Source organism: Trichosurus vulpecula, chromosome 4 (genome assembly GCF_011100635.1).
Source record: "Trichosurus vulpecula isolate mTriVul1 chromosome 4, mTriVul1.pri, whole genome shotgun sequence".
NCBI lineage: Eukaryota > Metazoa > Chordata > Mammalia > Diprotodontia > Phalangeridae > Trichosurus > Trichosurus vulpecula.
In genome coordinates, this window is record NC_050576.1 from 125,289,640 (window position 1) to 125,314,308 (window position 24,669).

The window sequence follows — 24,669 nt, forward strand, 5'->3', positions numbered from 1 at the left end:
TTTCTCTTCTAGGTATATAGAAATGCCCGTTCTCTTTGGTGTTCAAAATAGAATAAAATTTAATTTTTAAAAAGAAAAAGTCAAGGTGAGACAGGGATCATTTGTTAGCCACAGGTAAGGAAGGGAAGGCAGGATAGATCAGAGCTGATGGGAGCCTTCACACCAAACCCTCCCCCTCCCTGGAGAATGCCAGATATTTCTGTCCCAGGGGAAGAGCTCCAGCTGCTTAGAGCAGGAGTGCAAAGGGTACAGGGTTCTCCCCTCCCACTCGGGGCGTCGGGCCAGGACCCGCGCCTCCCACCGAGGTCCAGGACGGTGGCCGAGCCTAGAGCTCCAGCTCCTAGCTCTCTCCCGTCGGTGCGGGGCCCCACGAGCTGTCCGCGCTCCCCTCTGCTCCGCTGCCGTTCGACAGCGCGCAGTCTTGGCCTTTCTCTCTGTAGTCATGGGCGCCGCAGCTTCGTCTGCCCTCTCTGGGCTCAGCCTCGCCGAGCTCCGCTTCCGCCTTGAGCTCCCAGCCTCGGCGCAGTCCAGGGCTGCCTGGCTCGGGGCTGCCGCGCTGGGACTGGCAGTCGCCGCGGCGCTGGGGGCCGCCGCCTGGAGCACTAGGGGCCGGCGATGGCGGCGGCGGCGGCGGCAGCTGCAGCAGGTGGGCACCGTGGCACAGCTCTGGATCTACCCCATCAAGTCCTGCAAAGGGGTGCCCGTGAACGAGGCTGAATGCACCGAGTTGGGGCTGCGCAGGGGCCACCTGAGGGACAGGTACCATCCCGCTCTGGGCACAGCTTCAGTCCCTGGGGTCGGGAGTGGGCGGGGATGGATAGGCTGCCACATTAATATGCAAAATGCAGAAATACATTTTGACCTAGTCTTCTGTTTGCTGGCTGTTTTCACTGTCTCCCAGTGTAGTTGCTGAGGAATTGTGGCTCACAATCACAACACTTCGTGTGTCCGAATGATGGTAAATTCAATTTTGTGATATATTTACTGAGCAGTTGGAAACTGAAAAATCATCTCAGCCCTCAGAGCATCCTATAGGCACTGTGGAACACTGGTTAGAGGACCAGCCAGTCTTGGAGTCCAGAAGACCTGGGGTTCAAGTTATGTCTTTCACAATCACTAGGGAGAGGGGTGACAGTGGGCAAGCCGCTTAATTGGCCTTCGTTGCCCTAAGCAACTCTCCAGAGGTTAAGTTGGGCATCTGTGTTGTTCTAATACCCTATACGAGCGGAGCCCTTGTGTAGGGAGCTCCATGCAATGATGAATAATAATGCTAGACTCAGGTGAAAGTGAACACTAGAAGACTGAAAGCAGACCACTCTTCCTACCCCATACCCCCAGCACCCCTAGCTCAATGAAACCAACCAATAAATCTGCTGTTCAGTTGTCTCTGACTCTGTGACTCCATTAAGAATTTTCTTGGCAAACTGGAATGGTTTGCCATTTCCCTCTTCAGCTCATTTTACAGCTGAGAAACTGAGGCAAACAGAGCTAAGTGACTTGCCCAGGGGCATACACCTAGTGTCTGAGGTCAGATTTGAACTCAGGTCCTCCAGACTTCACTACTCTATCCATTGCTATCACCTAGCTGCCCTAATCAATCAGTCAACAAACATTTATTTAATGTCACAGTAGACAGAGTATTGGGCTTTGTTAGGAAGTGAGAATATTATCTCAGACACTTATTGGCTGTGTAACCTTGACCAAGTCATTAACCTCTTTGGGCCTCATTTTCTTCATCTGTAAACTAAAGAGGCTGGATTTGGCTCCCAAGGGCCCTTCCATCTGTCATCAATGCCAGGGATGAAAAGTAATAATAATTAAAAAAAATCAAAGCAATTCCTTCCCATAAGGAACTTACATTCTATTGGGGAAAAACTATATTGATGCCACTTTCCAGGAGTCCTATTTTGGACACTGCTAGACAGCTACCTGCATTTTAAAATCCAATTACCCTTGAATAGAGATTCCATGTTTGAGGACTAGAAAGAACCCATTCTGGTTAGTTAAGTCCATAATTAACTTCAGGGCTCCTGCATTTCATGAAACTTGGGGTAACGACAAGTTTGTAGATCCAACCATTATTTTCAATCTCCCTTCCATCTTTGGAAGAAATAGGAAAATGGAGAGCTTGGGTTCTACTCCCTTCCTCTTCCACCCTTCCCATTCCTTTGACCAATGGAGGAATGAAAGATGTGAAAGGTGAGCAGCAAGGGGAAGAAGGAAAGATAATCTGCTCTGGAAAATGAGATTGCAGAACTTGAATAATGATTGATTCCAGGAGGTTGGTATGATGCAGTGGAAGCAGTGTTTTGGATTTCAAGTCAGAGGACTTGGTTTCCAATCATGAGACTATAATTTTACTGCTTGTATGATCTTGAGCAATCTAGTTCATTCCTCTGGGATTCAGTTTCCTCAACTATAAAATTAGGGGATGAATTAAATGATATTTAAGGTTCCTTCCAGGATCCATTGATCATATTTGTTTGTCTTGGCTATCTATAAGAACCAAAACATTCAAATGACACTAGTAAATATTTTATTGGGGGTAGGGAGGGTTAGGATGGAGAGAGTTAGGGACAGGATTATATCCTTTGACTTTTCTGAGAATGGTATAAGATCTGTCTTTAAGGGTTCTGAATATATTGGCCATGTTTCTTCACATGAGCATGGTGTGAATGGTAGTACTGCACCAATATCACTCTAAACAATGGATGGGGGGTATTTTCATCCAAATTACTTCTTCATATTCTTATCAGGAGTGTGTCCCTACAGATTCCAAATGTGCAATTTGTATTTTCCGTGAAAATGCCCTGACTCACTTTCTGCTCTCTGCTCTCCTTTTTCCAAAGCTAGGAGTCCTTGGTCTCAAATGCCCCTCAAGAATAGCTGTTGTTGTTCAGTCATTTCAGTTCTGTCTTAATCTCCAGGACCCCATTTGGGGTTTTCTTGGGAGAGGTACTGGAATGGTTTGCCACATCCTTCTCCAGCTCATTGTATAGAGAAAATTGAGGCTGACAGGATTAAGAGACTTGTCCAGGGTCACATAGCTAGTAAGTATCTAAGGCCAGCTTTGAACTCAGGTCTTCCTGACTCCAGACCTGGTGCTCTATCTACTGTGCCGCTTAGCTGCCCCCGAAGAATAGCAATGCCTTTTTATTTAATAGAGTAATAGACTCACTGAATTTGCAATTCAAAATAGGTAAGTGGGATAAGGTGCTTGTATTGAATTGTGAACTTGACTTATTAATTTCTCACATCTATAAATTGACTTTTTAAAAATAGACTAATATGCCTTATTCCATGGTCTTTATTTAGAGAAAAGATGGAAACTTTCAAGTGGAAACTCTTTATGTAGTAGATAAGTCATAGGCAGGTGCTTATGCTCCAACGTATGGGTTGGCCCATGGTCAAATGGCTACCGAGCCTCAGAAAAATGATCTGAACTAGATTCTTCTAGACTCGAGGTTCAACACATTATCCACTATTTCATGCTGTAGATAATAAAAGAAAATTAATGTAAGGCTTCATTACAGGAAGTACCCACCAAAGTTCTCTGTGAATTAAAAATATCATTTCCTTAGGTTATATTTGGAAATGATCAGGCTTTTGTTGTTATCCTTGTGGTTGTGAAATTGAAAAAAATATTTTTAATTCTATTTTGTTAAGACTTAACCAAGCTAGATTTAATATTCCCCTTCACTGTTTCTTACCCTTGTAACTTCACCCACCACCCAGAGAGACTAGATAAATCTAAAAGGTTAACTCTCGTCAATTTAAACTATTGTAACAACTCCCATCATCTGCAAACTAAACCCATTGCTTGAGGACTGCTCCTATCACCTGAGAACTGATCTCATCTCTCAAGGACATAATGGGAAGGAGCTGAGATGACACTTATTCCATCTCTTCCTTGAAATGTCTACCAATAGGGATTCTTTTACCTTTGTCTTGTGACCTGAAACACATATGTTGTCTGTGGTTAAGGAGAGGTCCAAACAATTGTAATGTCAAGCTGATGTCAGAGAGTCTTTACTTTCTGGCCAATCAGAACACTTATGTTGCTCAGACACATCTGTGTTGCTTGGATTTTGCTCTGTCATCCTGTTAATCACCAGAAAAGACCCTGCCCTCCTTCACTCGAGGTCTTTGGTTATTGAGAGGCCATAGACCCAGTTTACTGGTTATCGCTAACCAAGCTAATGCAGATGGCCCAGTAGATGGAATGCTGGACCTGGAGTCAGGAAGACCTGAGTACAAATAGTGCTTCTAACACTTACTAGCTGTGTGACCCTGGGAAGGTCACTTAATCTCTGTTTACCTTAATCCACTGGAGAAGGAAATGGCAAACCACTCTGATATCTTTGCCAAGAAAACTCCATGGGCAGTATTGGTGTACTATAGTCCGTGGGGTCAGGAAGAGTCAGATGTGCCCAAACAACAATAACAACCTAGTTAATAAATTGATCCATGCTTGGACCTTTGTCTCTCACACCATTTTCTATCACACCATTGTTAGGTGGGTCTGAGATCCCGAGCTGATCACATCACTAGAGGGAACTTTCAGTGTGAAACCTCCCTCCACCAATACAGGTCCCATTGTTGTTGCTCACTCATTTCACTTGTGTCCAAATCTTTGTGACCCCCATTTAAGGTTTTCCTGGCAAAGACGCTGGAGTGGTTTGCTGTTTCTATCTCCAGCTCATTTTACAGGTGAGGAACTGAGGCAAACAGGGTTGAGTGACTTGCCCGGAGTCACATAGCTAGTAAGTGTCTGAGGCCAGATTTGAACTTAGAAGATGAGTCTTCCTGACTTCAGGAAGATCACACACAGATCACTTTACCTGTAACTTATTGTTTTAGAGTTTACTGTGGGGAACTGAGGGCTTAAGTCCTTTCCCCATGCTTGTACATCTAGTATATATCAAAAATAGGACACGAACACAGGTCTTTCTAACTCCCAAGAGTGGCTCTCTCCCCCACTGTTACATACTATCACTCAATGCTACTTTTGAGTTTCCATAACCTCAAGCAACTCATAGGGCTTTATAGCTATGTATCCATTTACTGGGTAACCATTGGACCTTGAAATCTAAGAGATAAATTCAGCATTGCTGTGTGGTGCCATATTCTCTCCCCCTCCCCTTCTCCCTCTCCCTGTCTTTCTCCATGAACTGTAGTTTCAGGGCACTGTGCTGTTGTGCTCTGATTATCACACTGTTCCTCCTGTTGCTGTGCTCTGATAATGGCAGGTTTTGGCTCATCATCAATGAAGAAGGGAACATGGTCACGGCTCGACAGGAGCCCCGCCTGGTGCTAATTTCCCTATCCTGTGAAAATGACTCTCTGATCCTCAGTGCAGCCTACACCCAAGACTTGATTTTGCCCATCAAAGCACCCACCACAAATGTGGTGTGGAAGTGCAGGTGAGGTGGGAGGTAATTTTAATATTCTTTCTTTGGGGAATTTATTTTGTATGAGTTTAATAAATTAGAAATTTTAGGAAAGACAGCTCATTGAAGAACTTTTGAAACACCTATAGTATGCAGGAGAAGAAACACAAAATAATTGCCAGGTATAGGTAAAAGGTACAAAAATAACATACCACAAAACAATTTTTATAGATTCTAAAGATTTGGAAAGCTGAGGTTACTAGCTTGTTGAAGCAGTATTACCTCTCCCCCTCCCCCAAAAAATCTTAGTTTAGTCACAGAAGTTCCTTTGGAGCTGTTTTAATGAAATTTGACCTTCAGTAATCCCTTCATACAGAAAATTTTCTTGGTTCTACATGGTCTCATGTAAACCTTTTGGCCTGAAAGGTTAAACATTTATAAATAGCCAAACGTTAAAAGTAAGAATCTTTGTCAGCACACAAGTGCTTTGGACAAAGGTTGAGTTTGCTCTCAACGGGTAACACCATCCTCCTGTAAAGGATTTGTAACCAGAACCCACACACAATTTCCTAAAGATTTCTAGTTAATTTATAGAGCTTCTGGGTATTCTTCATGAAGTCAGGGTCACTTCTGGCTTTGCTCCACTACTCTTTGTGTCCTTATTTGGAAATTCCAAAGGCAATATTGCTTTCTAGTTATTTTTGTCCCACAATCATGTCTTTGCTACCAAAAAGAAGTGGAGGCCTAAGTTCCAAACTAAAATTTGATTTTTAGGTCAAACTTTTGGTGGTGGGAACTATGTGTCGGGTTTGGGATCTTGGGTACAATTAATAGAGTACTCAGCTTGGAGGTAGGAAAACCTGCTTCAGATGCATATTAACATTTTGATCCTAGGCAAGTCATTTAATCTTTTTCAGCCTCAGTTTCCTCATTTGTAAAATAATATCTATCTCGTAAGGTTATTGTGACGATCATAGAATCATTGAATTTGAATGTAGGAAGGGACTTCAGTGGCCATCTGGTCCAACTTGGAATCCCTCCTATGATATGCCTGACAAATGGTCAGCAAACCTCTGCTCAAAGATCTCCAGTGAAGGTAAGTCCACCACCTATCAATGCTATTCATTCTGTTATTTTGTTCAGTTTTTTCAGTTGTGTCTGACTCTTTGGGACCCCATTTTGGGATTTTCTTGGCAAAGATGCTGGAGTAGTTTGCTGTTTCCTTCTTCCATTATGGGCCAGCTCTGATTTAGAAGTTCTTTACTATGTTTCTTCTTTGCAACTTCTACCCATGGCTCTTGGTTTTGCCTTCTAGGACCAAACAAAACTAATCCCTCTTCCACCTGACAGCCTTCCACATACTGGAACGCACTGATTATATTCCTCCTGGGTGTTCTCTTCTCCATCCTACACATACCTAGTTCCTTCAACTCATGATTCAGAAGGCATGAATTCAGACTCTTTGCCATCCTGGTTTGTCCTCTGGATATTCTCCAGCTTATCAATGGACTTCTTAAACCGTGACACCAGGAAGTGAACATAATATCCCAAATGTGGTCTAACTGGGGCTAGGTACAGATATACTGTAGCCTGCTTATTCTTGAAGTTATGCCTTTCTTAACACAGCCTAAGACTGCAATAGCCTTTTTGGGGGGCTGCCACATAACATTGCTGACTCACATTCAGTTTGCAATCCATTAAGCCTTTCAGATCTTTTTTTTAAACAAACTGTCTAACCATGCCTTCTCCTGAATCATGTGGTCAAATGGGAAAAGGTATGTGAAGCATGTGGCAAACCTTAAAACACTATATAAAGGTTAGCTGCTATTATTATTATGATTATCATCATGTGTATATTATATATTTTATTTATATTTTATATTTATTTTATTTATTTATATTTGTTAAATTTATATTTTATTTATATTATGTATTGTCAATGGAGCGTAGATCTCCAACAACACAGCCAGACTAGGACAGAAGACAATAGAGATGGTTGTAATTGAGGAGACAGAATGAATCTATGTCCATTTTCTGTATTCCAGTTGGCCCAGGTCCAGGTGTTTTTTGTACTCTTGGCTTTATTTGCAGACTTAGTGTCATCTATTCCTTCTGTTTGGGAAGTTTCATTAGTTGAAAAACTTCCTAATGATCACAGTTGTCTAGTTGTGGTATGGAGGTAGTGATTTCCCTGGAATCCTGATTATGACTTGGGTAATGAGTACCTCAGCATCTCATATGAGGGATATTCAAGAAGAAATTGGATGACCATTTGTCAGGGATGTTTTGGGATGGGTTGTACCAAATGTCTTCTGAAGTTTCCCACTTTGACTCTGAGATTCTGTGGTTCCCTGATTGAATCTTCATCTGATTCATTCCACTTGGGATGGGATGAGAAGAGCCATTTCTGTTCATCAAACTTAGTTTAGTATGTGTGTATAAAAATACATTCTTATAGAATGGTTACTATGGAAACCATTAGCAAGTGGAGGGACTAGAAATTCTTATGTCTCTCTACCCTGGTCCCCTCCCCCACAATTGACTTAAGATAAACATAAATCCTGCTAAGGCGATTATCAGCTAACATCTCTACATTGCATTATCACCCCTCTTCTTAAACTACTCTGATTCCCTCCCTATTCTCCCAAATCTTCTTTCTCCCCAAAATGAAGCTGCCAATTAATGTTCATTAATAGGTTGATATTTCATTGCCCAAGATAGTGATAGCTGGCTTCTAAAGACTGCCATGGTAGAGTGCAGGGGAGAGGAATGAGGGGAACTGTAGAAGGTGTGATTAGAAGGTAATTTGCTACTGGATTGAACACACTGGATCTTGTACCTCCAAAAGAGTAACCTTTAGATTAGTTTTCTTAGGAGGCTATGAAATGATTCCATCACAAACATTCTGGGAACTCTTCCTTTGGAATGGCTTATAGTTCACTCTTTGGAACATTTGCAGTGCTGGTGATTCTTTACTCTTTGGTGGTGTTGTTGAGTCGGTTTTTAGCTGTGTCCAATTTTTGTGACCCCATTTAGAATGGTTTTCTTGCCAGAGGTACTGGAGTGGTTTGCCATTTCCTTCTCCAGCTCATTTTATAGATGAGGAAACTGAGGCAAATGAGGTTAAGTGACTTGCCCAGGGTCACATAGCTAGTAAGTATTTCAGGCTAAATTTGAACTCAGGAAGATGAGTCTTCCTGGCTCCAGGTCCAGGTCTATCACTCCAGTCACTGTGTTACCTAGTAGTCCTAGTTCTTTGGTGGGAAGTTTTATTTATTTATTCATCTATCTATCTATCTATCCACCTATTGAAATAGACAAAAGTTATTTTGGTGAATAAAGTGTGTGTGTGTGTATGTGTGGTGTGGTGTGGTGTGTGTGTGTGTGTGTGTGTGTGTGTAGTGGTAGGTTGGGGCAGAGGGGGAAGGAGAGAGCACCTTTCATCATGCAAGCTCTTTGAGAGCAAGGATAGTTTCATTTTTTGTCTTTGTATCCCAAGAGCCAAGCAAAGTACCAGGGACTTGGAGGCGCTTAACAAATGCTTGTTGATTTACCGATTAAGCATTTGACACATCCAAACAAGGTGTGACTAGCGTGCAATGAGAGCTTGATTGTGTGGTACAGTGGGAAGAGTGTTGTCTCCAGTCAGAGGACTGGGGTTCGGCTCTCTCTTCTGATTGCTTACTGTCTTTGCGGACTTGGGCAAATCGCTTAGCTTGCCTTATACTCAGTTTCCTCGATTGTATTATGAGGGAGCTGGACCGGATGACTTTTGAAATCTCTTTCTGCTTTTCACTTATGATCCTAGGATCTGGTCTAACTCTGGAGACGGTTTTGAAAGTGCAGTTTTGAAAGGTTTTGAAGCCTTTAGGTTTCCTTCTGTTCCTAAAGTCTTTTTGGAATCCCCCACAAGGAAAATGTTCTCTTGTGGTATGTGGTGTGAAGATAGGTATAATGCAAGATAGGATGTGATGGGGAAAAAGGATAGATTTAGACAAAGGGGCCTAGAGAAAATTGAGGGAGAGAGGACACTTTTAAGTGGGTGGATCAGGGAAGGATATGGGGTAGCTAGGTGGCACAGTGATTAGAGTGCCAGGCCTGGAGTCAGGAAGACTCATCATCCTGAGTTCAAATGTGGCCTCAGACACTTCCTAGCTGTGTGATCTTGGGCAAGTCACTTCACTCTCTTTGCCTCTGTTTCCTCATCTGTAAAATGGGCTGGAGAAGGAAAAGGCAAACCACTCCAGTGTCTCTGCCCAGAAAACCCCAAATGATGTCATGAAGAGTCAGATATGACTGAAAATGACTGAACAGCAACAGTCGGAGAAGGCTGTTCACAAGGGACTTGAACCCTGAAAGTAGAGGATAATAAAATACTGTATTTATGTATTTCACATCCCTCTCTCCCTGTTTAAAGGGTAAATTCCTGGAAGGCATATATAATTTGATGTTTTTCAATCTTTGTATTTTAAGTGCCTTGAGTGACATTTTTATTTTGGTCTGGATTTGTAATTTTATCCAGTGGTGTCAAATTCAAATAGAAAGGTGGGACGGAGGCAATAAAGCATATGTAAGGAACCCTTTGGGCCACATATTAACTTAGAGAACCACGCATTAACGTTATCTATGTTTTATTGTATTTTTATTTATTTTGTTAAATTTTTTCCTGAGTATATTCCAATTCGGTTCAGGCTGCAGGAGTGCTGTGGGCTAAGCCTGAATTTTTGACGTTTGGTGTAGATGATTCCCAGTAGGGAATCTCCCTACCTCTATTAATTCAACAATTCAATCTCTACTTTGTACCAGGTACAACTAATTAGACACTGAGGATACAGACAATTTGAAAGTCTTTGCCCTCAAGGAGCTTATGTTCTTCTGTAGGGAGACATGTAGACAGAAGTAAATAAAACATAGACCCCAGGCTGATACAAAGCATTTTCTGGAGAGTGGCCTTAGCAATTGGCAGGGGTATGGGTTGTGCATCGGGATGGGCCTTGGGTAGAAGGCAGCACTAGAGCTAAGCCCTGAAGGAAAGTAGAGGTTCTGAGAGCCTTAGACAAAGAGGGAGTGCATGTTAGGTATGGGGGACCGCTGTTCCAAGGAGTGGAGAGAGGAGATGGAATGGTAAGTTTGAACAACAGCAAGAAGGCCCATTTGGCTGGAATGTAAAGTGCATGAGGGAGAGTAGTATGTGGTAAGTCTGGAAAATTAGGTCAGATCTGGATTGCGAAAAGGCTTTAAATACTAAACATAGAATTTTGATTTTTCCCAAGAGCCACTGGAATTTTCTGAGGCAGGGAATGACATGGTCAGTCCTGTGCTTTAAGAATATCGCTTTGGCAGGTATGTGGATGGTGGATTATAGCGAGAAAAGACTGGGAGGCGGGAAGACCATAAAGGAGGCTATTATAATCAACCAGGCTAGAGGTGATGAAAGTGTGAACCAGAGTGATGACCATATGAATGGGGAGAAGGGTATGCTTGCAAGAGATGTTGTGGAGGTAGAAGAAAGAATACCCAATGCAATTTCTAGCACATAATAGGTGCTTAATAAATACTTGTTGGTTATCACCTCTCATTTTATATATTAGGAAAATGAAGCATAAAATGTTTCCTGTGTAGTGTGACTTGTCAAAGCCAGGATTAAAACTCAGGGCGTCTGAACCCCTACTTGATCTGTCTTTGGAGTACGAAGTTACTATTTTGGGGGCAGAGGAAACTAATAGTAATAATAGAGAATACATCTTTGTTCAATATCTCATGTGTTCTGAGTTCCGAATTATAACTTTTCCCTTCTGTTGCCTCCTGTAGAGTTCACAGCTTTGAGATTGAAGGAAGAGATTGTGGTGATGAGGCAGCCCAATGGATTACCAGCTTTTTGAAGACTCAGTCCTATCGGCTGGTGCATTTTGAGCCTCAGATGCAGCCAAGAAATTGCAAACAAATGGTGCATTATTTCCGGTCTACAGATAAGGTTAGATGAGAATGATTTTTCTTTTGATACGTCAATTTGTAAATTATTTTTTTCTAGGTTCTTGAGGTGAATGGTGTATAATCTCCATTGGCCATCAAACCATTGTTATGTCCATGACAGAAGTTTGCCAGAGTAGCCACATTGTCTCTAGGCACAGGAAATGAGTTAAAAATACCATTTTTGCCATATTAGCACTGATTGCTGTTTTGTATTTTGAATACCTCAAATTTTATCTCCCTTAAGCTTCTGTCTTCTTATTCCTGTTAGAGCTGTGGTCATGATGTGGTTTGAAGACAAAGAAACCGGTAATATTTGATCTGTGAATATTTTTGTTCTTTTTCTGTTGGATGTGGTTCCATCAAGGGTTGGAAGGTTGGAGGAAAAGAGAAAGGGAACAAACATTTATATAGAATCTACTATGTACCAGATACTGTGCTAAGAGCTTTAAAAATATTATATTATTTGATCTTCAGTTGTCTCCCTTTCAGCCCGTAGTGGAATATCACTTTGATTACAAAATTCTAATGCTGTGGTTGCAGTTATGTTGAATTATAACATGTTTTGTACAGTTGTTGACTCAGAAGCTGAAAAAAAATCAGCCTGAACCTCAAAGAAATAAGGCTAAAGGCAAATAAAAATTGTAATAAGTAAAATTGAACTGGGGAAATATCATGTAGATGGATCATCAATGCAATGTTTTGACTGGTGGAAAGAATGTTGGACAATTTGCAAGTTGTTGATAATTTTTTAGGCTACTCTAATAAGTCTTTTAAATATTGGAGCTGGAGGTGGCCTTAAAGATTGCTTAGTCCAGATGATTTGGTGTCCCTGGAGAGATTTCAGGGGGTCTGTGACCTTGGGTGGGAAAATAATTACATCTTTATTTTCACTGACTTCTAACTGAAAGTGAGCATTTCCTTCAATTATTAAAAAAATTCTGATCAGTCTATAGGTTCCATCAGACCGCCATAGGGACCCATGAAACAAAAAGAGGTTAAGAATCCCCAATCTGGTTCAACTCCCTTACTTTAAAGATGAAGAAATGGCAGCTCAGAGAAGCTAGCTAACTTGCCCATAGTCATGTAGCTTGTTAGTGACAGGTTGGTCTCTAGATGATTATTCTCCTTCTCTTACAGGAGCTGTAGAAATAAATAAATATACAATGTACTTTTTATAGCTTATTTTATTTTGGGGGTCTTTATGAATACACTTACAACCCACATACATACATACATACATACAGATGAACCCTTTGAGAAATCTAATCTAAAGCCATTATTACAGATAGATATCTTAATTCCAGTCATTGAGTTTAGCTTACTTGTGAGAAAGGAATGTTATACAATGTGCATTTACATGCACACCTGGGTACTTTTGTAGTAATTGTAATCAAATTTGGGGCAGCTCATGTTTATATACTTCAGACTAATCCTTCTTTCCTCTTCTTCACTGTGTAGATCCCTTACTCTGACGCCAGCCCTTTCTTAATTCTCTCTGAGGCTTCACTGGCAGATCTCAATTGCAGGCTTGAGAAGAAGGTTAAAGCAAACAACTTCCGGCCCAATATAGTGCTTTCAGGATGCAGGGCTTATGAAGAGGTAAAGAATAATATACGTCTTACTTGCTCTCTGACTTGTTTCTTCTGTTTTTTATTCCAGATCTTCCACCCTCAAGTGTTTGATTGTATCATACTGAATGATATAAATTAGAGATTAAGATTTTTTTGTATATTACATAATTTAAGCATTCAAAAACCTGGTGAAGTAGGTAAGGCAGAACGAGCATTTATTAAACCAGTGCCAGGTGCTGTGCTAAGTGCTTTTAAAAATATTCTCTCATATGATCCTCACAAAACTACTGGGAGGTAGGTGCTATGATCCTCATTTTTATAGTTGAAAAAAGCAAGGCAGACAGAAGTTAAGTGACTTGCCCAGGGTAATAGAGCCAAATCTGAATTTAAGTCTTCCTGACTTCAGGTCCAATGCTCTATCCATTGTGACATCTATCAAATAATACTATAGGTGTTATTATCTTCGTTTTACAGATGAAGAAACAAAGACTGAGTGGTTATATGACTTCCTCTTGGTCTCACAACCAGTAAATCTCAGAGGCAGCATTTAAACCTAGGTTTTTCTGACTCTAAGTCCAACACTGTCTTCACACCTAGCTGTATCATATATGGCTCTACACTATGAGTCTGAACCTTTAGCAGAAGTAGCAGAATTAGTAGTTCAGAAAACAATGTAGGCAGCTGAAGCAGGAGAAAGTTCATGTTCACTTCCCCTGAATGTAGTCTCTAGGGAAGCCAGGAGGACATAGGGTAATGTCTTGGTGGGAAGATGCTTTCTGCCATGCCTTCTTTTTTCCCCTTGTCTGTGTCTTATAACCGTCTCCAGTCGTTCTGATGAATATCTGGCCACTGGATCCAGATGGCTCTGGAGGAGAAAGTGAGGCTGGTGACCTTGCGCAGTCCTCCCTCACTCAAATCAAAGTCAGCTGCAAGTCATGTCATCATTCTCTGATGTCATGGTCCTCTTCAGGAACGAAGGACAAACACAACAACAACATTGTAGGATCATAGATTAAGATATGGAAGAGACCCCAGAGATATCTAATCCAATCTCTCATTTTAAAAGAAAGTCAGTATAGCATAGAAAGAGCACGAGTTGTAGTGAGAGTATCTGGATTTAAGTATTGACTTTTCCACTTAGTATCTATGTGGCCATGGGCAAGATAAGAGTCATTGTGGCATAGTAGATAGCAAACTATCTAAAGTCAGGAAGACCTGGGTTCTAATCCTGCCTCTGACACCTACTAGCTGATTGACCATACTCCAAGCCACTTGACTATTTTTGGACATTTGTTTCCTCATTTGTAAAATGAGGAGGTTGAAACAGCTTAAAGTACCTTTAAGCTCTATTAAGCCACAAAACCCCTCTGAATCCACATTTCCTCATCTCTAAAATTAGGATATTTAAAATTGCACCGCCTCTGTGGAAGAGCTTGTTGTAAGATCTTTGTGTATTCCATGTATCAATATTTATATAGCTATATATGGAATATATGTATACGTATATATGAATATATGTGTGTATGCATGCATGTATGTATGTGTGTGGGCATATGCTTATATTCTATATATAGCTAAATCAATGTGAGCTCTTGTTACAGGAGCTCTTACTGTGAGCCAGCTGCCAAAGAAAGCAGTGTCTTCCAAAGTCAGCTTGATAGCTTAATGTAATAGGGCAGGTGTGTACATTTCAGGGTTTTTTTTTCCAACTAAGATAAACTCTTTTCGCAGCCCCTTCACTTACATTACACTATAAATACCATGAGTTGGGATGACTCAGGATTTTTCATCCCAGTGATGGAGTATCTAACTCTGCCTGGCACAATGGTGGTGATTCTGACCTCTTCTCCCATGCCATGCCACACCGTAGGTACCCCTGAGATATGTGGGTGAAGGAGAAGGGCATTTGATGATTTTGACTGTCAGATACTGCCTGGAAGTTCAATCAGTGCCATATCCACTGCACATTATTTTTCAGTCTGTTTAGCTTCTCTGTCATCTGTGTTTCTGGATGTTGTAATCTGTGGGCAAATGAAGTAGGCAGTGTAGGGGAGTAGAAAAATGAATGGATTTGGAGAAGACTTTGGTTTTTAATCCTGATTTTGCTGCTTATTTCCTGTGTGACCTTAATTACCTACTTGGGCCTCAGTTTTCTCATCTGTAAAATGAGAAAATTGAACCAAATAACCTCTAAAGTCGCTTCCAGTTTGAAATCTGATTCTGTGTTCCCATCTTAAACTTGATCTTTTATAAGCTTTTGCTGGTAATACAGCTTCTTCTTCAAGAGCTTCCCTGGAGAGCTCTTATTAGGAGAAAGGAAAGGAGTCATGAGATCTAAATTTTAGTATCAAGTTTCTCAAACCCCAGTTTCCTCATTTGTAAAAGGGATATTACAGGATCTGTCTTATCTACTCCCAGGAGAGTGTTTTGATAGGTGTTATTAGGTTATGAAAATAAAGTTCTCACTGACGGTGCCCACTACACTGTAGTCTTTGTTCGTTCCCACTTTCTGGATCGGTATCTCAGGAAGCACTTGATTTGTATCTTATTATCTCATTCCCCCTGCCCTTAGCCAAGAGTAATAATAATACTAACTAACGTTTATACAGTTATTTATGCAATACTTTATATACATTACCTCCTTTGATCTTCACAACTACCCTTTGAAGCAGGGTATAAAAGCTGTCATTATCTACAGTTTACAGAGAAAAAAAGTGATGCTCAGAGATGGGGAGGTGACCTATGGCCACACAGTAAGTGTCAGAGGTAGGCTTCAAACCCAGCTCTCTCTGGATTCTTAGCCCAGCAGTTTTTTCACCATGTCTGCTTGTCAAAGTAGGGCCAGGTACAGAAATACTAAAGAAATATAACTTCCCAGATTAGTTTGGAAGTCAAATATTATACAGCGATGATGCTGAGTCTGTCTGTCTCTATATAATCATATATATGTATAGTATATATAAAGTTTCTCTACGTACAATCTCTCTCTCTCTCTCTCTCTCTCTCTCTGTCTCATCTTCATTGAACTATGTCATTAATTCCTATCTACGTACACTAATGGAGGAGAGAAGAGGCTTTGATAATTCAGTTTCAAAACAGATAATTCCACCCCTCTCAATCCCCTACCCCCTTGACTAAACCATGTAGTCATAGTTCTATGATTATCTACATAATACTCAGAGACTCCCTTTCTGGGTCCTCTCCTAACCTCCTTGCTGGTTAAGTAGAAGTAGCCCACGGATAATTGAAAGTTAGTAGTAATGTTACCTCTGTTACTTTCCTACCAAAACTAAACTTCTTGCTTCTTCACTTTTGTACATTCTCCCTCACCCCATATCTTGGCCTATTAGAAATCCTTTTGTGCCAATGTTAGATAATAGCATTTCTCATTCATTCGTGCGTGGTCTAAATTAACTAGATATATGAGTGGGAGTTAACTGCTGTTGAATTTGACCCTATTTGATTGACTATTGATTTGACTAGTCCTCTTCAAGTGTAGGGGATGAACAACACAGTATTTGACACTGGCTTTTCCTTCCTCTCCTTCCTCACTGAAACTCCCTTTTTCTTTCTGTTCTCTGACCCTTCTTTGTCTCCTTCACCAGTTCTTCTCGTGGGGAACCTAGACTTTAGGGATGGAATTAATCAATCAATGAATCAAGTTTTCATTAAATGCCTGCTTTGTGCTAGGGATGCAATGACAAAAATTAAATGGTCCTTGCCTCTGTGAAGCTTACATTCCATCAAGGTGGACCGCAAGTTGGTCAACCCATAAACATTAAGTGCCAGGCATCCAGCTAAGTTCTGGATATGTTTATGCAAAGTGCGTACAAAGTATAAATGACACAAATGGAAAGGTTTTGTGTGAGTGTGTTATGTGGGGAGAATGACACTGTCTGCTTGGGGGGATCAGGAAAAACTTCAGGATGAAAATGGCACTTGAATAGTTTTGAGGGAGGTAAAGGTTTCTAAGAGGCAGAAGTGAAGAGTGAGTGCATTCCAGACATGTGAGATAGCTATTGCAAAGACACAGGGATGAGACTGGAGTGACATGTGAGAGGAACAACAACCAGGCCACTCTGGAATTGGGGGAAGGGGAATAATACATTTATAAGATGGTTGGAAAAGTGGGTTGGGGTCAGGTTGTGAGGGGATTTGAAGGCCAAACAGGAGTTTGTCTTTGATTCTACATACAGTAGGGAGCCATTGGTGTTTATTGCATAGGAGAGTGAAGTGATGCTTTAGGAAAAATGCTTTAGCAGCTTTGTGAAGGATAGATTAGAATGGGGAGAGATTTGAGGCAAGGCAGTCAATTAGGAAGGAGGCTATTGAAATAGTCCAGGTGAGAAGTGATGAGGGCCTGGATTAAGGTGGTGGCTGAGGGAGGGAAGAGAAGGAGATGGATGCAAGAGATATTGTAGAAATAGATCTCGCAATTCATTGGATATGTGGGGTGAGGGAGGGTTCATAGTCAAGGCTGGCACTGAGATTATGGACCTCAGTAAGTAAAGCTGAAAATAAAGTGAGTGAAGGATAGTGGTTCCATTGACAGCAATGGGGAAGTTCAGACGTGGGTGGGTTTTGGAGGAAGCATAATGAGTTCACTTTTGGATGTGTTGAGCTTGAGATGCCTATGGGACAAATTGTGTGAAATGTCCAGTGGCAGATGCAGATGTGTGACTAGGGCTCAGGAGAAAGATTAGTGCTGGATATATAGACTTGGGAGTCATCTAAAGAGATGATAATGAAACTCATGGGAGCTAATGAGGTCCCCAAACAATAAAGGTAGAGAAAGAAGACAAGAGAGCTCGGGACATTACCTTAGGGTACACCCACAGTTAGAAGACGTGGTATGGATGATGAGTCAACAAAGCAGATTGAGATGGAGGGGCCAGGAAGTTAGCAGGAGAGCCAAGAGAGAACAATGTCATGAGAACCCAGAGATGGAAAAGTATCTAGGAGGAGAGGGTAGGTGGCACTGTCAGATGGTTCAGAGTTTGTGAAAGATGAGGAGCAGCAAAGACCCTCACAACTCAAAGTAAGGAGGACATTGGTGATTTTGGAGAGCAATTTCAGTTGAGTGATGAGATTGGAAGCCACACTGCAAAGGGCTGAGAACGAAGTGAGGAGAAGTGGAGGCAAAAAGTGCAGACAACTTTTTTCAGGGTTTGGCTCTGAAAGGGACTAGAGATATAGAGTAATGGGTTGGGGAAATGATCAGAGCTAGTGAGGATTTTTAAAGGCTGGAGGAGTCTTAGACATGTTTGTAGGCATGAAGGAAGGAACCGGCAGATGGGGAGACATTAGCAATTAGAGAATGGTGGACACAGAGTTTGCAAGACTCAAATGAGATGATGGATTGTAAGGGCAAGCAAAGTGGGACTTTTTACTGGTTTTTCTTTTGGAGTGCTTCTCAGCATTAAGACAATCAAGGGCCTTTGATTGAGTCTTGCCATTGTTTGTAGGAAGGCCCAAACCCTTTTGCTAATTAGGTCACAAGAGGTGTGAAGCCCTCAGGCCCTGAAAAAGAGTTTATACACTCTGAGGGTAGCCTAAGCTAGAACTCTCAGAACCATGGGAGGAGAGGTTTTGCTTGGGGGCTTACTCATGGGAAGAGTATTCGGTGTGATTTGGTTAGACTGGACTCTAGGTAACCATTGGAGCACCCGTGGCTTTGAAAAACCCAGATGTTGGTGCTTCTCTTTCTGGTAACTGTATGGAATGTCTTGGGCAGAAAGCTAGAAGCCTGTCTGCTGATTTGTGTTACTTTGTTCTGTTTATATAATTTCTGCTTGTGATTTCTGTTTGTGTTTTCTCTGAAGTTCAGGGTGCTGACTTTTCCTCTTTGAACTAAGTGAACAGTATATGTATATTTAATTAAAGTGAGATTGTAAACCCCCTAAAGTTGCATTCCTTAGAAAAGCAGATCAAAGAACCTGTGCTAGCAGCCCTCCTGTATGGTGGTGTTATTGGCCTTACACAGCCACAGTTACGGCAAGTAGCATTGTCGTTACATGGATATAAAACCCTTTGCAAACCTTAAAGCACTATATAAGTGCTGATTGTTGTTTTGTCCTCTAGTCGCCAGCCCTCCAGTCTGGTGGTGACTTCCTTCTAAGACTTTATTGCCTTTCTGCTGAGCTCAAGTGAGGTTTATAGAGCAATTTAGGGGTGTTCTAGGAAATGTTTACTGGGAAAAAGTTTAATCTGCATTATTAATACTTTCTTAAGTCTAGACAATTGGCAAAATGATAAACCAAGCCCTGATTTGTAATAATTGCCCAATTTCTGAGGTAGGGGCTATCTAAAAAAATTAACACTGCTACAACACACCCCTGGAGGAATGATTATGAATCATTCTGCTGGGGAAGATGAGAAGGGGTGGAATTAAGGGTACATGCAGAGGATGTTAGCCTTAGGAAGAAGAAGGTTAACCTCTTTATCAGAGCCTGGAATAAAGGAGGAGAGAGCCGGGGATAATTTCAAGGTGTTTTTTTTTTCATGTAGAGAATGGGGAAGATGGTGACCACAGCTCTATTTTCTTGCTAAAATATGACGTGAGGTTCTCATGAGGGACTAGGGGCAGGAAGTGGCTGGGAAGCTTGAGGAGAGGAAGGAATGTTTGGATCTGCCTATGAGGAGTGGTATTCAGAATCATTTGGATAGGAATAAAAGATTACTTTGCTGCCATGAGGTCCAAGTTGAGATTAAATAATATAAATGTGTAGTGGACCCAGTTAGCACAGTCACACAATTTCTTCTACTTCCACTTAGTAGTACATGAATAACAACGGAAACTAATGGTTGGAATAATACAGGGTTGGGGGTTAATAATGCAGGAACATAATAATACAAGGCAGTCAAGGGATCCAAGAATAAAAGATAAAGTGAAGTTTAAGTGGTTAACCATAAACGTGAAAGTGAGAAGGGAGGAAAGTGAAGTGGGAACAGGAATGACAAGCTGGGAGCTTACTAAAGGGTGGAGGGGTTGCAGGTCCCAGTGAGTATGAAGAAAAGGATCAGGAGGGGTAAAGCATAAGAAGAGAAGGAATAGTAAAGGAATTTTGAATATTAGAACATGGAATGGAACAATTGTGGGTAATTTCAAGATCAAGGTATAACCATCCCTCTGTATCGTTGATGTGGAGACGGAGAGTAGGTCACCGGCAGTGAGGAGATTGAAGAATGGAGAGGTTATAGTGTTCAGTTGTTGTCCTTCGTACTTGAAGAGGACCAAAATGACTTCACTATGTTGGGGTCAATGTATGATGTGCCTTCACACCAGAGTCCTAGTCTTCCTTCAATACCTGTATACCCCTCAACATACATGTCTTCTAGTAGGAATTTGGTTGGGGAGGAAATCTACAAGCTGGGTATTGAACTCCTTGAGAAAGGAGGGAGAAAGACTTGGTGGCCAGTAGATAAGTGACACTAGGATCTGGATTAGGTGATAAATTGGAAAGACTGTAATGATCATCTAGTCTATCTTCCTGATTTTACCCATGAGGAAATTGGAGGCAACAGAGATTAAGTGACTTAGGACCACAGGGTCATAGATCAAGAACAGGAGGCCATGTAGTGTAAGCCCTCATTTTACAGATGAGAAACCTGAGTCACAGGGATGTCAAATGAACTCACATGAGTACTGAGTGGCAGAGCCAGAATTCAGACCCAGACCTAGTTCAAAATCCATTATACTTTATGCCCATTTCTTCCTTTTACTGCCCAATGTGGGCATTGCCCAAGGTTCTACTCTTGGCCTTCCCTTCTTCTTCTATGCTTCCCATGACCTTCAATGCAGATAACTCCAAAATCTTTATTTCCAGCTCCCTGCTAGCCACCTCACCTGATGTCCTACTAGCATCTCAAACATACCTGATTAAACAGAACTCATTGATTTTTATGACAAGTTTGCTCCCATGTGGTAATTGATATACCAGATCATTACTTACAGGCGTGCTTATTGCTTGCATAAGAATGCACTTAAGAGAACCATTTTGTTGCATTTTTTCCAACAATTAATGCACATACCATAACTTAGAGCAGCTTTCTCTGCTTATTTTTGTATTTCTGTTGACGATACTCCTGACGATACTCATCATACTCCTAGTTATCCAGGTTTGACAGCTTGCCAGGTAATATCAGGTTCTCCTTCATATCTGGCTTTTATTTGACTTTCTCATTACTACGGCTCAGCCACCTCTTCCCTTTCCCCTCCATCTATCCCATAAACAATTGCTTAATCTCTGGCTCATACTTTCACCTATTTATGTCATCAACTCCTCCTGCTCCTCCCCCCAATCTTTGGCTTCCCTTCTTTTATTTTATTTAGGCACCTTCACTCCGATCATGATTTAAAATTATACAATTAATTAGATTAGTGAATGAATAGTAAAAGCAGCGGCATCTGTTGGATGTAACATAGAATGCAGCCATCAGTCCTAGGTCTTATTCACATACAAACCTTGCCAGGAAAAAAAAACACACCTGGTTTGGTACCTGTTTCCCCTGGTGCTGGTGACAGCTAGGTGGCTCATTGGATAGAATGATGACCTGGAGTCAGAATGTCTTGAGTTCAAATTTGGCCTCAGACACTTACTAGGTATGTAACCCTGGGCAAGTCATTTAACCTTTGACTCAGTTTTCTCAGCTGTTCAATGGAGATAATATCACCTACCTCCCAGGGTTGTTGCTATGATTAAATGATAAAACATAGGTAAAACATTTAGCACAGTGCCTAGCACATAGTGGTCACTTATAGAAATTCTTGTTTCCTATTTCCTTCCCCTCCCAATCATAGATTTGCCAGCCAAAGTCTGGGTCATGGGACTAAAGCAATCAGTATTTGGTCAGAAACATTTTAGCTCTGCATGGAACTAGGGAGACGCAGTTAAACTCAGAATAGGTATGGTGATCTGAAACTTTGAAAGACCCTTGCTTTCTCCTGCTGCCTTTCCCAAGGACATCTTGAAGTCTCTTTTTCATATCACTGTGGTCTGCTTAATCTACTAGACTCCATGCTGTCCTTGAAGCCTGGCTGTCATTGAGGCTTAGAAGAGGTCTATTTAAGGCCACTGTGAGAAGCAACATGTTGCAGTGGAATTCAATAGTGAATTGAGAGTCAGAGGAGCTGAATTCAAATCCTGCCTTTGATACTTATATCCTGTGTGATCTTAGACAAATCACTTAACTTCTTTGGGGGTATTGGACTATGTAGACTCAAAAGTCCCTTCTATTTCCAAACCTATGTTTCTATGTTACTAGATTGGTCATCTTAAATGAAGATTCTATGTAATTTTTTTTGAGAACCATTATAGGATCATAGAATTGGAAGGAACCATAGAAGTCATCTAGTCCAACTCCTTCATTTTACTGATGAGGAAATTGAGGCTCAGAAAAATTGTAATTTGCCTCACCTCACACAGATATTAAGTGTAGAGCTTGTTGGCTTGAGCTGGGATTAAAACTCAGGACCTACAACTCTAAGTTCAGCACTCCAAGTTTATTGCTCTTTCCATTGTACCTTACATTGGTTACCTGTTATCTTCAAGATAAAATCCAGAATCTTTAGACCAACAAGTCACCTGTCTTCCCACCAGCACCTCCAACTCAGCTTGTCTAAAATTGAATTAGTTTTTTTTTTGATGAGTTTGCCCCCGTGTGGTCAAATTTATATAGCAAGGCATTGCTGACATACTTGGTTGCCTAAGAATGCAGTTAATACAACTTGTTCTCCCATGTTTTGAGTCTTTCTACAGTATGACCCCCAGGTCTCAATATTATTTTTATGTATCATCTTTCTCACTGTTTTTCTGCATAAGCCATACTCTGCAGCAAAACCGGATTTATTTTTATTATTTTGTTTTGTTATTGCTACCTTTATACACCACCCCTCCTACCTGACACTTTGCAGTTGAACTTCTTCTAGGCTTAGCTCTCATCTGCTCCCTCTCATGAGGGCGCTGGTTACCCAAGCAGAAGTGAAAGTGATTACTCCCTTTTCGGAGCACCCACAATGTTTTGTTTATGCTTCTCTTATGGCACATAGTCTAGCTTGTATGGTAGCTATTTTTGTATTTAGAAACTAGGCTTTATAAATTATAGGTACTTAATATATATTTATTGAATTGTACTTACATAGAAAGTAATAATAATAAGTAAAAATGTGTATAATATATAGCTTAACTTTCCTTCTTGAGTGTAACAGATTGTGTTGGGCCACAGGGACCAAGGGTATGTAGGACAGGGATTTATAGAGATCTGAAATGGTTAGTTCTACTTTCCCAAGGAAGACTAGCATTTCTGCCTTTGTGGAAAGTAGGAAGACGGCTATAACTAGGTGATCATTCCTTTGCTTTCCTGTCTTTAAGGGGAATGTTAGACTAGATTATATCTATTAGACATTAGATATTTCTAATCCAGTAATATGATGTTTTGGGTTTTATTTGGTTGCTCTGGATTGGGAAAGTAAGGGCTTGATCTCAGCTATATTAGATCTCCTCCAATTAAATGATTGGTACAGAAGAGATAATCACAGATAACAGAAAAACATTTATCATAGCAAGCAATAGAACGAAGGGAAGCAATGCAGAGTAGTTCGGGTGATAGACTTTTGTTGTTCAGTTGTTTCAGTCACGCCTGACCCTTTGTGACCCCATTTGGGTTTTCTTGGCAAGGATATTAGAGGGGTTTGCCATTTCCTTCTCTAGCTCATTTGACAGATGAGGAAACTGAGGCAGACAGGGTTAAGTGACTTGTCCAGGATCACCAAGCTGGTAAATGTCAAAGGCCAGATTTGAACTCAGGATTTCTTAACTTCAGACCCAGTGCTCTATCCACTGTGCTGCCTAACTGCCCTAGGTTCTCTAGGTGGTAGACTACTCAAGATTAAAGGGCTTCTTTGGCTCAGGAGCAATTTTTATATTAGCAGTTTCTGGGGATGTGGGTGCTAGGAATCAAAGGCTTTTACCACTGGCCTGCTTATACCTTTGGGGAGGTCTCCCATCTGCCATTCAGAGTCCAGGTCTTCCTTCACACTCATCTTTTCTCCTCTTTCTTCTCTGGATTTTCCTTAACCAGAAGTCCCTCCATGAATCAGAAGTCAGATTTCCCTCTGAGTATGTGACGATCAGCACATGGCATCACAGGACTGTCCTGAGAACCATTCAAGCTTACCTGGGTGGAGTGCTCCATGAGTAAAGAAATCTCAAGGGCAGGGACTAGCTTTTACCAAGAAAATCAGATGCATAGTAAGCTATGAGTAAACATTTATTGAGGGAATGAATGCATATATGAATGAAGAGTATTGGCCTTGGAATCAGAGGACCTTGGACAAGTCACTTAACTTTTTATGGTCTTGGTTTCCTCATCCGTAATACAAAGGGGACGACACTTTCCAGCTTTAAATTTATGATCCAATAATTTTATTGGAGAAGGAGGGTAGTACAGTGGATTGAAAGCTGGCCTTGGAGCCAAGAAGACCCAGTTCAAGCTTCACCTGTGATATAAACTGTGTCCCCTGACAGATTGATCAAGCACTTTTTAGACAAGCCTCTAACACAGTAAGTCACAAAGAAAGTGCTTACTTGAATTGATAGATTTCTTCCACCAAATGTTGCCTATATCAATAAAATTTCAGACCCAGTCTCTCTATCCCTATGACTTTATTAGTTTTTTGCTGCAGCTTTCAAGTTTCTTTTTGTGACCACATTGCCCCCATGTGGTAAACTCCTAGA

The 24,669-nt window shown here is 41.2% G+C and overlaps 1 protein-coding gene across 2 annotated transcripts in view; it reads left to right on the forward strand.

The window, feature by feature from the left end:
- Positions 1 to 293: 293 nt before the first annotated feature.
- Positions 294 to 24,669, forward strand: part of LOC118846267 (mitochondrial amidoxime-reducing component 1-like) — a 44,074-nt gene continuing 19,698 nt past the window's right edge. For both annotated transcript variants that reach the window (XM_036754599.1, XM_036754598.1), the window contains exons 1-4: positions 294 to 759; positions 5,250 to 5,423; positions 11,202 to 11,364; positions 12,822 to 12,962. In XM_036754599.1, coding sequence (XP_036610494.1) covers positions 443 to 759; positions 5,250 to 5,423; positions 11,202 to 11,364; positions 12,822 to 12,962 — 795 coding nt within the window. In that variant the 5' untranslated portion in view covers positions 294 to 442. The remainder of the gene's footprint in view (positions 760 to 5,249; positions 5,424 to 11,201; positions 11,365 to 12,821; positions 12,963 to 24,669) is intronic.